Source organism: Taudactylus pleione, unplaced genomic scaffold (genome assembly GCF_031769625.1).
Source record: "Taudactylus pleione unplaced genomic scaffold, aTauple2 ptg001381l, whole genome shotgun sequence".
NCBI classification, from domain to species: Eukaryota; Metazoa; Chordata; class Amphibia; order Anura; family Myobatrachidae; genus Taudactylus; species Taudactylus pleione.
The window spans coordinates 357,050-373,638 of NW_028285781.1; the positions used below are offsets into that span (position 1 = coordinate 357,050).

At 48.4% G+C, this 16,589-nt stretch overlaps 1 protein-coding gene across 1 annotated transcript in view; it reads right to left on the bottom strand.

The window, feature by feature from the left end:
* Window positions 1-14,618: 14,618 nt before the first annotated feature.
* LOC148442950 (gem-associated protein 2) overlaps window positions 14,619-16,589 on the bottom strand; it is a 32,688-nt gene continuing 30,717 nt past the window's right edge. Inside the window, exon 10 of the mRNA XM_088463473.1 lies at window positions 14,619-16,052. Coding sequence (XP_088319599.1) covers window positions 16,022-16,052 — 31 coding nt within the window. The 3' untranslated portion in view covers window positions 14,619-16,021. The remainder of the gene's footprint in view (window positions 16,053-16,589) is intronic.

Sequence of the window (16,589 nt, forward strand, 5' to 3'; positions counted from 1 at the left end):
TCCACACACTCCATTAAAACTCTCCTTAAAAGGGGCTTACCTAGTCCCAGTGCTCTTCGGCAAGAGCTCATGATTAAAGTTGTGATGGTAGAAGGACTGCAGTGTGCTTTTTAAGTTATCCACTGACAGGAGACACATGACCTTAGAAAGGGACTTCACTATACTGGTGAGGTTCTGGCTCACTTCCACACTGCAGCCTGTGCTTTTAAAGTTTTAAGAGTGTAATAGGTTAAGTATTTGTACTTTTACTGGTGCATATATTGCTCAGGTACAGATGTGTCCTCTTACAGTCGCTCCAAACAGCCTTTCTCGGCATGCTTGTTCCTATGCGACTCAGCTTGTGCCGAACATCTTTTTATTCCGAAAATACATCTTACAGCTGCATGAGACTGCACTGATTAATTTGGTATGGGACACTTGTATATTACTGTGCAAAAGGTTTAGGCAAGTGAGGACAAAATGCTGCAAAGTAAGAATACTTTCAAAAATAGAAGTGTTAGTTTATTTTTATCAATTAACAAAATGCAATTAAGTGAATGAGTTTCTGCAGGAAACAGTGAAGCATGGTGGAGATTCCTTGCAAGTTTGGGGTTGCATCTCAGCAAATGGAGTTGGGAATTTGGTCAGGATTAATGGTGTCCTCAATGCTGAGAAATACAGGCAGGTACTTATCCATCATGCAATACCATCAGGGTGGAGTCTGATTTCCCTGCTGCAGAATAAATTTGGAGCCAATGACCCCAAACATACAGCCAATGTCATTAAGAACTATCCTCAGCGTAAAGAAGAACAAGGAGTCCTGGATGTGATAATGTGGCCCCTACAGAGCCCTGATCTCAACAACGAGTCTGGCATTACATGAAGAGAATATGAGATATGGTAAGAACTTACCCTTGTTATCTCTATTTCTACGAAGTCCATAGGGTTCCACAGGATACCTTGGGGTATAGGTGTGACGTCAGTCGCAGGGCACCAAAGAGTTAAGCTTTCAGCCTCCCAGGATGCACTAGGTCCCCCTCCTATACCCCGCCCCCGGGCCAAGGCACCTCAGTTAGTTACCAAGCCATAGGCCGGAGGAGGAGAAGGAAGAGAGAGAACAAAGATCTGGACACATACAAGAATCACATTCTCACCAGAGGGAGACGGAAAACCGGTGACCAGAGCAAAGCCCATCTGCAGCACAGGTGCGACAGGGCGGGAGTCCTGTGGAACCCTATGGACTTCGTAGAAATAGAGATAACAAGGGTAAGTTCTTACCATATCTCATATTTTCTACTTCAGGGTCCATAGGGTATCCACAGGATACCTTGGGGATGTCCCAAAGCAGTATCCTTTAAGGGTGGGGACGCTCCTGTGCAGAAAGGAGAATCCGCCGCCCGAAGGAAGCATCCTGAGAGGCGAAGGTGTCAAACCTGTAATACCTCACGAAGGTATGGACAGAAGACCACGTAGCAGCCTTGCAGATCTGAACTGCCGAGGCACCACGTCGAGCTGCCCACGAAGGACCCACAGACCTAGTGGAATGAGCCTTCAGAGAAGGAGGGACCGGTAGGCCTTCATGAAGATAAGCTTCAGAAATAGCCATACGGATCCAGGCTGCCAAAGTTTGCTTTGAAGCAGGCCAACCCTTTTTACAGAAGCCATAGAGGACAACAAAGCGTCCGACTTCCTAAACAAAGAAGTGCGGTCAACATAAGTCCTTAAGGCCCGCACAACATCCAAAGAGGCCTCACCCACGGAAAGACCCGGTGAGTTAAAGGCCGGAACAACTATTTCCTCGTTAACATGAAACTGGGAAACAACTTTGGGAAGAAACTCGGGCCGAGTGCGGAGCACTGCCCTGTTCCCATGAAAAACCAAGAAAGGGGGTCTACAAGAAAGAGCCCCTAACTCAGAAACACGTCTGGCTGAAGCAACGGCCAGAAGGAAAACAGTCTTAGCTGTTAGACATTTAATATCCACTGAGCCCAGTGGTTCAAACGGCGGTCCTTGGAGAGCCCTCAGGACCACAGCCAAATCCCAAGGCGCCACAGGTGGAACAAAGGGCGGCTGAATACGGAGAACACCTTGCATAAAGGTGCGCACATCCGGGATTGTAGCAATCTTACGGTGAAACCAGACAGATAGGGCCGAAACCTGTACCTTCAAAGAAGCAAGGCGAAGCCCATGATCTAGTCCCGCTTGCAGGAAGGCGAGAATCCGAGACAGACGAAACTCCCGCGGTGCATAACCTCTCGGTCGACACCACTGGAAGAACGTATGCCACACGCGATGGTATATCCTCGCGGAAGACGGTTTCCGAGCTCGTAACATGGTACGCACCACAGAGCTGGAAAACCCCCAGGACCTCAGCATGGCCGTCTCAACAGCCACGCCGCCAAAGACAGCCGAGTCAGGTCCGGGTGAAGACAAGGACCCTGAGACAGAAGGTCCGGTCGTAGCGGCAACCGCAGAGGACTGTCCACGGACAGACCCTGAAGGTCTGAGAACCAGTGCCGTCTGGGCCACGCGGGAGCTATCAACAGGAGCGTCCCTCCTTCCTGTTTGAATTTCCGGATTACCCGTGGAAGAAGGGAGACCGGAGGGAACAGGTATGCGAACCTGAACGTCCACCGGACGGACAGAGCATCCACCAGAGACGCCCCTTCGTCTCTTGTGCGAGACCCGTACACCGGCAACTTGTTGTTGTGCCGGGACGCCATGAGGTCGATTTCTGGAAGACCCCACCTGTCCACCAGTAGTTGAAAAACGTCCGGGTGCAGGGACCATTCCCCTGGATGAACGTCCTGGCGACTTAGAAAGTCCGCCTCCCAATTTAGCACTCCCGGGATGAAGACCGCTGATATGGCCGGAAGATTGCGCTCCGCCCAAACCAGGATCCGAGAGACCTCTACGAGAGCCGCCCGACTGCGAGTTCCTCCTTGCCTGTTTATGTAGGCCACGGTGGTAGCATTGTCCGACTGGACCTGCACCGGGTGACCCTGGAGAAACCGCTGTGCCTGCAGGAGAGCATTGAAGACCGCACGGAGTTCCAAGATATTTATTGGAAGCTCCGCTTCTGTCGGTGTCCACCTGCCCTGGAACAAGTGTGGACCCGAAACTGCTCCCCAGCCCCGAAGACTGGCGTCCGTTGTCAACAGGACCCAATTTGGAACCCAGAACGGACGTCCCTTGTTGAGGTGGGTCGTCTTTAACCACCACGCAAGGGACAGGCGAACCTCCGGGGTGAGCACAATCGTCTGGAACTTCAGAGACTGAGGCAGCCCGTTCCACTTGGACAGGATCAGGTGCTGCAGAGGTCTGGAGTGAAACTGGGCGTATTCCACCATGTCGAACACCGACACCATGGAGCCCAGTAACCTCATCGCCGAGTGTAAGGACACCCGGCGGCTGTGCAGACAACTGCGCACCCTTGACTGTAAAGCAGAGATCTTGTCCTCCGTCACGAAGATCCTTTGCTGTCCCGAGTCCAATAAGGCTCCAAGATGCAGAATCCTCCGAGACGGGATTAGAGTGGACTTCTGCCAGTTGATTAGCCAGCCGTGCCGTTGCAGCAGTGCAATGGTCAGGTCCAAGTGGTGTAACAGGAGCTCTGGAGATCCTGCCACCAATAACAGGTCGTCCAAGTACGGCAACATGCGGACTCCTTGCAGCCGCAGAGAAGCCGCCATGACCGCCATAGCGTCATGTATGTCCAATGACACCATGTAGTCCCCAGGTTCCAGCGCCAGAATGATGGACCGTAGGGTCTCCATCCGAAACTTCGGGACCCGCAAAGACTTGTTGAGTGCTTTGAGGTTGAGAATCGGACGATATGACCCATTGGGTTTCTGTACCAAAAATAGATTTGAATAGAAACCCTGGCCCCTCTGGGAGAATGGAACAGGCACTATAACTCCAGCCTGGAGCATAGTGTGCAATACCTTCCGCAGCTCTGTAGCCTTGTTCCGGTCTGATGGTAGACCCGTGGTGAAGAATCGAGCCGGGGGTCTGTGCCGGAAGGAGAGGGCGTACCCGTGAGAGACCACCTCCAGAACCCAAGTGTCTGTCGTAGTGAACGACCAACACCGGGAGAACTGCAGCAGGCGGCCTCCAACCCTGGGATCCCCCAAGGGGAGACCCGGACCGTCAGGCCGCAGGCTTGTCATCTGGCTTGGGGGCCGGACGTCTGGTACTCCATGCCTGTTTCCGGGGCTTGACCAATTTCTTAGGGCCAGCCTGTCGAGGAAACGACTGTGGTTTGGGCCTGCCCTGGGCCCTAGATGACCGAAAGGACGATGGTCCAGAACCAGAAGGAGCAGCGGCCGACGGGAGACAAGCAGATTTGGCTGCCGCCAGCGTGGCCACAATCTTATCCAGATCCGGACCGAAGAGAACTTCTCCGGTAAACGGCAATGCTTCCAGACCTTTCTTGGATCTGCGTCCGCCTTCCAGGATCGCAGCCACAAGGTGCGACGAGCAGCTACCGCTGCTGAAGAAATTCTAGACACCAGAGTACTAATGTCTAGAGCCGCCTCGTTGATGTAGGTGGCCGAATCACGGAGATTGCCAATCAACTCCGCCTGTTCGGCCGGACAGTCGGATTCAAAAGAAGCCTCTAATGAATCCGCCCAGCGCTCCATCGCTCTGGCAACCCAGCAAATGGCCATAGCCGGCCGTGCTGCCCCCCCTGCAAGGGAATAAGCGGACTTCAGGCAGATTTCTACCTTGCGGTCCGTAGCATCCTTAAGGGAGGACATGGATGGCATCGGCAATGTGGCACTACGGACAAGACGGGTCACGTGAGAATCCACCTGTGGAGGGGATTCACACTTAGCAAAATAATTATCCGCGAACGGATAAGCCACCGCCAGGCGTCTCTGCGGCTGGTATCTTTTGCCAGGTTGTTTCCACGCCTCCTCTAAATGGTCCACCAACTGACCCGAAAGAGGAAAGACTGTGGCATCGCCCTTCACATCTTTGAAAAAGGCATACTTAGATTTAGCCGCTGGGGGAACTTCGTCCTCAATCACCAAGGCTGTGCGGACCGCCCGAATAAGTCCAGGAATATATACTTTGGACTTAGCATCAGCGTCCTTAGTATGGAAAGGTTCCTGATCGTAAGGATCCAGAATCTCCCCATCATCAGACGTCCCTTCGTCATCCTCATAAGGAGCGGACAGAGACGCCACCGGCCTTTTATGAGGCCGCATCACAGACTCCCCTTGCAACACATCCGACAAGTGCTGTACAGAACTCGTCAGGGAGTTAACCCACGCTGGCTCCTGAGAACCCAGGAGCGGGGAAATAGGGAAACTGTGGGGTACCACCAATTGTCGTGGGAACCCCTGCATGGGTGACGACACCACAGACTGCTGGGACAAACCCATCGGAGTAAACGCGGGCTGCGGAGCTAACTGGCCCACTAAAGCTGTTAACGCCTGAGCGAAACAAGCCCAGGGCGGCTCCTGTACCGGTGCTGTAACCGTAATAGGCCGCGCCATGGACAAACACTGCCGGCAAAGGCCCTCCGCGCTACCCTCCCCCTCCGCTAACGGTACTTTGCACGTGGTACACTGTAGCCAGAGGGGAAAATCACTTTCAGACATGATGGCACCACGTATGTGACCTCTCTCACCAATTAAGTATTAAATAGGCGAGAGACCACCCTGCAGCACCGCACCGCAAGGGCTTTAGCAGAAAGAACAGGGACAGTAATAAAGCTGACAGTTTAGAGAAGAAAAGTTACAGGCAGCGCTAGCACAGTCACATACAATGCAGAGAAATAACAATTCCTGCACTAACAGCGCTGATCACTCAACTACACAGACACAGGGCCTGGTAGGACACAGCGCTGCATACACAGACCTGAGCCACAGCGGAGGAGAGGTATGCGGGGGGACCCAGACCACGATGCTTCCTTCCAGACTTCCAGCAGCGTTCACCATGCGTTGCAGAGAAGATGGCCGCCGAGGAGCAGAGAGAAGCTGGCCTGGGGGAGGAGCGCTGACACAGGACCAGTCAGCACAGTGCAGAGAGGGCTGTGTGCAGCGGGGGAGGCGCCGGCTGTGAGACAGGGAAGGCGCGCTCCCCTGGCATGCATTTAACCCCTGGGACGCCGCAGCGCTACCGCTCTGCTGCGGTCCGCTGTCCCAGGGGGTAGTGGAAGCGCAGGTTGGTCGCCTGGCTCCACGCTGCAGCCAGTCCCCAGGGAGCCCCCTGCCTGGGGACTTAGGACCATGTGATCAGCGGGGACCCACCGCGGGACCCCGCTGCTTACCTCTGTCCCCCTTGAATCCGGCCATGGTCCGGAGCATCTGGGGTCACCGCTAGCTGTGACCCCAGACGCCCACCAGCATCCCCGGATCAGTACCGGCGTTCTGGTACCGGCGGGGTGTAGGGAAGACAGCATGGACGTCAGGACTGACTGTCCATGCTGTTCATCCAGATGTGCAGCCACAGCTGCATGAAGAAAAAGCTTCAGGGGCTCTTCTAGCCCCCACTCCAACAGGTGCACCCGACTCCGGCCGGGCACCAAACTAAACTGAGGTGCCTTGGCCCGGGGGCGGGGTATAGGAGGGGGACCTAGTGCATCCTGGGAGGCTGAATGCTTAACTCTTTGGTGCCCTGCGACTGACGTCATACCTATACCCCAAGGTATCCTGTGGATACCCTATGGACCCTGAAGTAGAAAAAAGGATTTGAGCAAGCCTACATCCACAGAAGATCTGTGCTTAGTTCTCCAAGATGTTTGGAACAACCTCCCTGCCGAGTTCTTTCAAAAACTGTGTGCAAGTGTACCTAGGAGAATTGATGCTGGTTTGAAGGCAAAGGGTGGTCACACCAAATATTGTTCTGATTTAGATTTCTCTTCTGTTCATTCACTTTGCTTTTTGTTTACTTTTATCAAATAACTATTAACACTTCTATATTTGAAAGCATTCTTACTTTGCAGTATCCACAACTGCCCCACCGCAGCTCCAGCGCTGGTGGCCACAGCACTGACGACTGGATTAGTTACTTTGGCCGCAGACTCCTACACATCCGAAGCCACAGCCTGCATGCAGGGAGGAAAGGTTTCACGTCTGTCACCGCCGGAGCAGGAGACCTCAGGCAGTGCTGTCTCCCGGTCTAATCTCACTACCCACTAGACAACCAAGGATTACTATATGGAGCAGGGGCTGCTTCATAGCAGCGGTGGCCATGTTCCCTGATGGTTATGACAGATGGGGAGGCTGGCGCTTCCCTGTTTGCCCCTCCCCGACCCCTGGGGAACGCTTTTCCTATGCAGCCAGTAAGCCCCAGGCAGATCCTCCCTTCTCTCTGACACTGAGCAGCCATTTTACAGCATTGCCTACCCCAGCGTTGGAGAGAGAAGCTGGGCTCCTGTCTGCTCCCAGCAGCTGCGCTTAACTCACTGCTCCTTCCTGCTGTTTCGATTGGTTTGTTGAGCTTATTTAGCCCAGTTATCCTCATTGAGAGGACTGTGTGCCTATGAATAAATGTACTTTACTTGTGTGTCTGTACCTGTCGTTACCGGTCACTGAGAGACATCCCTTGCAGGGGTAAGTACAGCATATTACAATAGTAGTGGATATATAGATATATATACACATATATACATACACAGACAGACACTACCTTAAGACCCTTTTTGCTATCCATACCTTCTCTGATTAGTGTGTGTGTGGCAGTTTCTGCAACTCACTGAATGTCCAGAAATAAAGACTACAAAAGGAAGTAAGTGGAAGTCTTCTCCCCTGGTGAATGGAAACTGGAGAATTTCTTAAAAACCATTTATGTGAATGCAGGGGCTCTCTCTCGTCCAGTCCTGGCATCGGCTTGGGTGGCTAAAAGTCACCTTATGAGATGGTATCTTTGAAGAACAGATTAAAGGTCCCCATACACTGCGATTTTTTTTTTTTTACACAACTTGGCCATTTTTGATTAATCGCAACCACCAATCGTGTAAAGAGTGGCGTTTTCTGGATGATTACAATACGCGTCCCTGGTGTCGTGTATCTGCATCATTGATCAACTGAACCTGCAGAAAGATTTCGACCTATCGTGCACGATATGACACACATCGTTCAGTGTTTTGCTTGATGAATGATGCAATGTACGATGTGTTGACAAATCCCTGGCCCCTCCCCTTCCTTCATTTTGTCACAGAAGACGTGGACGAAGAGAGCAGCGTGATAGTCTGTGGAGCTTTAGCTTTTCTTGATTAGTGAGTGTATACATCACCTGTACACAATGTATTCTACTACAACACCAATGTACACCCTGCTACCAATATCCACTACAGCACCAATGTCACCAATATACTGGTCCATCAATGGTTAATATCCACAGCACCCCCAATATAGCCACTGTCCCAGGCAATGTTATGCCAGTGTGGCACAAAGCAAGTTGTCCAAATTTTTTTTATTATAAAGTACACTCCATGGTGCAGATAAATGTATATGAAAATACATAGACACAGTGTAAAAAAAAAAAAAATGTAAAACACAAACTTTTAAAAACAATCAAACTGGTAAAACATTCACACTATTAATACAGTTATTGTTCTGTATACCAACAGAAATGACCAGTGCAAGAGAGCGCCAATATATCACTGGGTTTCTGGAGTGTTATCGCAGCCATGTATGCCTTTGGAAGATCAAAACAAAAGGATTATAGTAGAAAAAAGCTGCTGCCATTGACGACCTGGTCACCTACAGCCAGAGCCGGCCCTAGGCATAGGCATTCCAGCTAAGGGGCATCCCGCGGCTCAGAACTGTTAGTGGTGTAGCAGGTGCAATGCACTGGGTCCCGCGTCAATGAAGGGGCCTGCAGCACTAATGAGTCACACACACTGACTCCTAATTACAGTACTCTGTGCTGCGGCTAGCCTCGGGCAGTCTGACTGTGGCTGGAGAAGGAGGGGGCTCTGACCAGACTGTCACTATGCCTGAGAACATCCCCTCCCCCGAGTCCCCGTCCCCTCCCGTCTATACTACATACATGCCCACTCGTTTCCCTACCCGAGACCATGCCCCCTAATCTCGGGTCTCCGCCCCCTGTCTATTCTACATTCACAATGTTTTCCCTGCCTGAGACCCCGCTCCCTAACTCCGGGTCCCCGCCCCTTCCTCTCCAGTCTCTTCTCTGTCATCATCTCTCAGGCTCTTCTACTATCCTGTGCTATGAAGCCCAGCCCCAGCAGGGACCACACATCCTCTTCCAGGACAGGCAAGTGCTAGGGTCATCTAGGGGGATGGTATCAGGTATGCAATGGGGAGGGGTGTATTTGTTTTTTTTCTGGGAAGGGGGAGTTGGAGTGTGTTTTACTTTCTGTGGTGGGGTGGTCGTGGTATATTAATGTAGTGTGTGTGGGGGGGTGTATTAATTTTATGTGTATGTGTGTAAGGGGTGTGTTTAGATTATCTGTGTTATAAGTTATATGTGGGTCACTGATCACTGTTCTCTGTGTTTTATGGCCATCACTGCTGCACTCTATGGTCCTCACTGTGACGCACTCCACATTATATGGTCCTCACTGCTACGCTCTCTGCACTATATGGCTCTCACTGCTGCACTCTCTGCATTATATGTCTCACTGCAGCGCATTCTGCATTATATGGCTCTCACTGCTGCACTCTCTGCATTAGGTCTCACTGCAACGCATTCTGCATTATACGGCTCTCACTGCTGCACTCTCTGCATTATATGGCCCTCACTGTGACGCTCTCTGCATTATATGGCTCTCACTGTGACACTGCATTATATGGCTCTCACTGCTGCACTCTCTGCATTAGGTCTCACTGCAACGCATTCTGCATTATACGGCTCTCACTGCTGCGCTCTCTGCATTATATGTCCCGCACTATGATACACTCTGCATTATATGTCCCGCACTGTGACGCACTCTGCATGATATGTCCTCACTGTGACGCACTCTGCATGATATGGATGAGGGGTGCTGTGCTGGGAAAGGGGTGCTAACAGCTGGATAAGGTGTGCATAATGAGGCCAGGGGAGCTAGTCTGGATGTGGGGTGCTGGATGAGGCCAGGGGTGCTGTGCTGGGAAAGTGGTACTAGATGAGGCCAGGGGTGCTGGAAGATGGGCAGCTGGATCAGTGTGTGTGCATGTAGCTATATATGTATCTATAGAGAGAGATGTAATAGATATATAAAATGGCAAATTAATCACAATTTTATGCCCTCTGCCAGATTCCTAAAGGGAGGAAGAGTATGTATGAAGAGGTGGGGTCGAGTGTCTGCAGAGTGTAGTGTTGTGGGATTGTCTGCTAAGGGGCACCATCCAAAATCTTGCCTAGGGGACCAAATTGGTTAGGGCCAGCTCTGCCTACAGCTTGCTGTACCACCACGAGGCTTGTCCAAAGTGCGTTAAGTCCAAAATACAAAACCTCCATATGGTCTATGTCAAGGAATACAAAAAGCAGCAGGAGTCGCGGGCCTCAGGAGCGGGGGCAGACTATGTTTATATCAGTACCTTGTGGTATTTCAACCTGCTGAAATTCATCCATGAGCAGGAGCCACAGAGAGCCTCCAAAACACTCATGGTGGAGTGTCCCATAGGAGCAGGAAGAGGACAACCCTGGAATGGATCAACCGTCCTCTTTGGATGTGGTAAGTACAGACATTGGGCCTGATTCAGACCCACTCGCAGTGCAAAACAAGTGGGTCAATGTTTTGCACTGCGCACGACGGCCCGAGCTCCGTCGTGCGCATGCGCCAGACGCGACGAGCGAAGGACTTCGCTCGTTGTGTCTGATCAAAGGGGGCGTGCTGTCGATGTTGATTGACAGCACGCCCCCTTTGGTGGGCGTGCCTCCCTGACGGGGGCGTTCCCAAGGGAACGCCTACCGTCAGAAGCCGGCCCACTGACATCACTAGTGATGTCAGTGGGAGTGATTTTGGCTCTGATAGAGCCAAAATCACCCCGGGCCTTGCGGTTGAAAAACTCAACCGCAGGCTCCGGCTCGCAGTGGCGATGGTCACAATGGTCAAGACCATCGCGGCCATCAAACTGCACGCTCGTACAGGCTGTGGGTGGTGACCCACAGCTATACGAGCGTCCAGGAGGACGCTCCATAATTATGGAGGATGGCCCTCATTCAGAGCGTGCGCTCTGCTCAGAGCGTACGGCTCTGAATGAGGGCCATAGTACAAACGCCAAATGTTTTTTAAATGTTCATTAGTCCACAATTGTCCAAATTAAATTAACGGATAAATTTAGGATAGTGTCCCCCACTCCATTAAAGTAGGCCAGGTATTGCTCCCTGACCCGTTTAGCTCACGCATTCCCGGTTGTCTCCAAAATTGCAAGTGGGGACACAGAGTGCATTTGTACTGTCTTCTGTGTATGGGCTGGGTCGTCTGGCATAGCTGAGGCAGAGTCTGATATCCTCTGTTGGCTAGTTGTTGTTTTTTTTCTCCTCAGGAAATTGTGGATGACAAAGCAGGCCAAGATGACTGAATCCATTTTGTCCACACGCAGATTAATTGCCGGTTGCTCAGAGTGCAAAAGGCATTTTCAACTATCCTCCGTACCCTGGCTAGCCTGTAGTTATATATGCGCTTTTCTTTAGTCAGGTCCCTTTGCGTGTACAGCTTCAGCAAGTGTTCGTGTAGAGCAAATGCCTCACCAGTGACAAAAATACAGTTAAGGCCGTGCTTTGTTTCTGCTGTAGTTGGCAAATTCAGATGGTTGGAGTTAAGTCTCTCTCAGAAGAGGGTTTAAATGACCCTCCATGAGAAGCACGGCCATTTTTGCCTACATCAACAAAGAATCTCATAGTTGGCGTTCACCACCGCCATGAGAACTATACTAAAAACCCCTTGTAATTGTAAGAAAAGGATCCACTATTGGCAGGTGGGGTTATGTGGCTATGCTTCCCATCGATTGCTCCCCCGCAGTTTGGAAAAATCCACCTGCGATCAAATTCCTCAGCAATGGTTTGCCACTCCTCCACCATTGTTGGCAACTAGAATAAACAAATACATAGAAATTAGAAAACATGATGTTAACATTAATCTTTTCTCTCTCTCCTCCACCAGTCTAACACCTGACCTCGACCTCAGCTGTAGCCCTCAAATGCCACCAAGAAGCAAAAGTGAGAGTGATTTCAGTCAGCCTGTTTCGAAGCGCAGACTGTATCGTCGCAAGACCCAGGCGCAGCTATCTGCACTTTGCAGCAAGTTGTGCAGGCCCTACAAAAAAAAAACCCCAGACATGTTCAACAATCTGGGCGCACATATTGTCAGCAGTTTGCGGGCTATGGAGCAAGACCAACAGATCCATGCTGAGCAGATCATTTAGGATAGTGATTTGGGGGAAATGGAAACAAATGGGCAGCACCACAAGGCTGATCGATGAGCCCCTGCCAACTGTGCAGCCCCATCCTACTTTTGGGTCCTCCACATCCCATGGCAACCTGCTACCAGCCCACACCACTAATGGGTCCAACCCCATCCCACTTACCCCTCCACATCCTCCTAGGTCTCTACAGAGTCATGTCGGCGGAGGACGAGGAGCCACCTCAGTTTTTAAATTAAAATTACATTTAATCATTTCAGTATTAAAATATCAACAAGTTTTATTTCTCCCAATAGCTACTGCATGGTATACAGTGACGCAGATTGGACACTGTCACTAAACACATGGCGTAAAGACAGATTGTTGAATGTCATGTCTTCAATCTGGACTGGCGCCATGTATTTCTTGACCTATTCAATCCACCATCTGACACCGTATACCATAGAGCTGCATAGCTATTTGTACAGATAAAACGTGTTGATGTTACACTTTTTATACATTTTAAACCATGTTGGCTTACACATTAAAAAGCAGCCATGTGGGTTTGCTTTTAAGTTCAAATATACTGGCATATTGGTTCCCAAGTTAAATAGATATATACAGCCATGTTGGTTGTTTTTGGACGTTTTTTTCTTTTAAACAGTCACCAGAAAAATGTGGTGTTTTTACTCACCTTATAGTGGAACTTCAGGACATTGACAATGCCTTCACTGGTGTCCAGGATGATGCGCCCCAATGCCTAGGGGGGGAAATGAGGGTCCCAAACGTCAGGTCTTCAAAAGACCTTCCTGCAGCCAGGTACCTCAGGTTGGAGATCAGCCTCTCCTCAACAGGGATGGCCCACCCTAGCTTCGCATCCTGCTTTCGGATATAGAGGGTCCCCATATGCAGCAACTCCTGGAAGGTGGCATCATCCATACGTAGTTGCGGGTTGTTCTCCATAATCTCCATCAGCAGGTGTATATGGGAGCAAGTCTCCCTACTCATCAGCCACTCCTTGGTCCAGCAGGACCGCATCCTCCTCTCTCCAGCATCATCACCTTTCAGCTTCAAATATCCATAGGCTAGCCGAAGCTTATAGCTATAGGAATCCATCACCACAGAATAGAATGCAGAAAAACCCACTTTGTTGAGCCAGGCAAAACAAAGCAGAGCACAATAGCAATGTACAGTAGGTATAAAACCTAGCCTCACTAGTCACAGAGCAGAGTGTGCACAGACCTAAAATGGAGGCTGCCTTTTATAGCCCCTAGATAAGCCCTCCCCTATTGACATTCCAGCTGATGCATCAGGAGGTGGTTTGCTGCAAACAATATATCGGTAACGATTTGAAATAGTTAGCGACATCTATATCGGCTCGTTTGTACAATAGTTCCATTTGTTGGCACAAACATCAGTTAGTTAACAATTCGCACATTGTATGGGGGCCTTTAGTATTACAGGTCAGACATCTGAGAACAGATTCCTGTTTATTTTCTGTTTCCTATGATACGGGATGCAGGTATTTGAGCACTACCACTGGGTCATGATACTCTGAAATATTAGGCACAAAAACAGACAAATCTCAGGTGCACAACTCCAAATTATTGATAATATATAAATGCAAAAACATTTTGCAATCAATAGAGGTTTTTAGCATAATCTTGGCAAAAGTTTTGGGCCTACCCGCCATATCCAGGTAACCTCTTTAGGGTAAGTCCCTGATATACTATGATTCAAATCCAGAGCGCGGGACACCCCCAAACTGGCCCAGCCAAGCCGCCCCAGGGCACCGCCATAGTAAGAAAAAGTGCAGTGTAAAAGATAGTTAAGAGCAGCCACAGCTGCATATAAAAAATGAAAATAAAAAAGTGAAGTACATTTATAATAAACAAACAGTGGAGGGTTAAAATGTGTTATAAAAGAAAAATGTGTTATAATGCGGTGCCCTGAAACAGATCAACCAAAGTAATCCAGGGGGACCCACGCCCCAAAAATGAACCAAGGTTGCACTACAGTATATAACTTGTAGGACTTACCTAGAATTGTGCCCAATACTAGAGTGCATATACATTACCAGACTCCATGCTTTTAAACCAATAAGGTAGGGGTGCTAATCCAGACTGAGGGCATCTCCTTTCCCTCAGGTGTTCAATAAAGCACATTAAATGGAATATATGGGAAGGATTCCTGGATTGCACACCCTTAAAAAAAATTTTTAATTATATATATATATATATATACACATACATATACACACACACACACATATATATATTGCATAACGGTGGGTTTCGTTCTGATCGAAATGAAATAGTACACACGTGACCAATATGAGTGAGTACAAATGAACACACTTTATTTACAAGTAACAAACAATAAACAAACAACATACAAAGTATACAGTATACTCAACTTTTGTCTATGTATTCCGATGACACCGGTAATTCATCATCTTCAGCATAAGATGTACTTCATCTTATCTTCTCTCTGGGGAGCCCTCGTTTTCCAACGCCCAGATAATTCAATTTACATTGCAGGCACCTCTACTGCAGAGTCTTAGGTCCATACATGAGCTAATGGGTCCTTTGTGTACCTCTGGTTTATATACCCTAAAATGGGGTGTTGGCTTGCCGGATATTAAGCCCATATCAATTACATACAGTGCTAGGTATCAAGCACTCATTGGTCCAGCATAGCATTGATCAAACTCATCTCTCTTGCACATGCTCCGTAAGCACTAAGATATACTACCAGACAAAGAAATACATTAATGACGTATCCTACTGTCTGGAGATGAACTCTATTTCAAGGCTCCTTTGTGTGTAGAGACTGGACATCACTGCTAATTACCCATAATGCTTAGCATCTCTACACCGCTTTACAATGGAATGTAGCTAACTGATAAGAACATGTAGGCTATGAATGGCTCATTATACTTATAGTTGCAATAGAAATGACAGGTAGAGTAGGCCCCTCAAATTATGGCTTATTTGACCCCAAAAGGTCATTTCTGACCACTCTATGCAAAGACTGCAACTATAGTACAATCTCTTTTCAAACCTCAAAGAGGCCTAGTAAGGGGTATAGGTGTGTGTTACTTATATGGCTATGTAGAAATTAACTATTTATCCCACTGATTACATTCCACCCTAATTTATACATATCAAATATAAGGAACATGATCCCCATTGCATAATCTAAACCTCCATTGTACTTTCACTACTTATCCTAACACACTATGTAACAACATATAATATAACAAGGTTAGTACTATGATTACATATAACAAGTAATATAAAATCACTAAAGCAGCATTTCCATTCAGGACTTGACCACTCTGGCTGTATTGCAGAACCCTGGCAATAAGCATCACTGAACTTCTTGTTTCATTTCTAACTCTCTACATATATATTCCTTTATATCATGTGAATATTCTAATAACACAGTGAATAATACATATGATCATATCAAATATATGTTACTTATGAGATAATACAGTAAAGTAAAGCAAAGTTCAGTTCAGTTAAATGACATCTTGAAAAAGTCTTGAGAATATTGGTGAGTGTGGATCCAACCAATATAAGGCACAAGTTCAGTCTTGCAGAATACACATAGATGTATGTAATGGTTGTGCTGTCAGATCTTATAACTCTTTTGTCTTCCTGGACTCTCTCCTGTATAAGAAATCACTCTCAGGTCATCGCCATCTTAGACACACCTCCAGCGACGTTCTCTCACCTCCAGCGACGATCATCAATCTGTTGGCTTAGACAAAGAAACAGTGTGAGATAAACCATAACAACAACACAAAATAAGCATTTACTTATCCTGCTGCAATTATCTATTACACCTGTCTCTATTTCTCTTCCTACTAAACATTTCTTAACAACAACCTTATCATAAGTGTTTGTGTCTGTGCACCAGATATCTTACTTAAAAGTTCAACCTTTTACCACCCTCCGGTTAACAAAATATATATGTACTGTATACAGCCTGCTCTAAACACCCAACATTGTATATATATGAACATTCCTGTTTCCTAAACAACACATTCACTCATTCAATCATACTGATGTCAGTTTTGTGAATGGTATGAAGCATAGAAAACCCAATACACTCCATGTTTCTGTAAAATGGGCGTCTTTGTCTGCTTGAATCTTCTCAGACATCCCATAATATCAACAAATCAGTCTGTGTCACATGTTCAGGAAAGTCTCTCATCTTGTATCACTCTGCTTGAGAGAACTTCACTCCTGAATTACAGTGTTCTGTAGCTGTACAGTACAACACTCGTCCTCCATC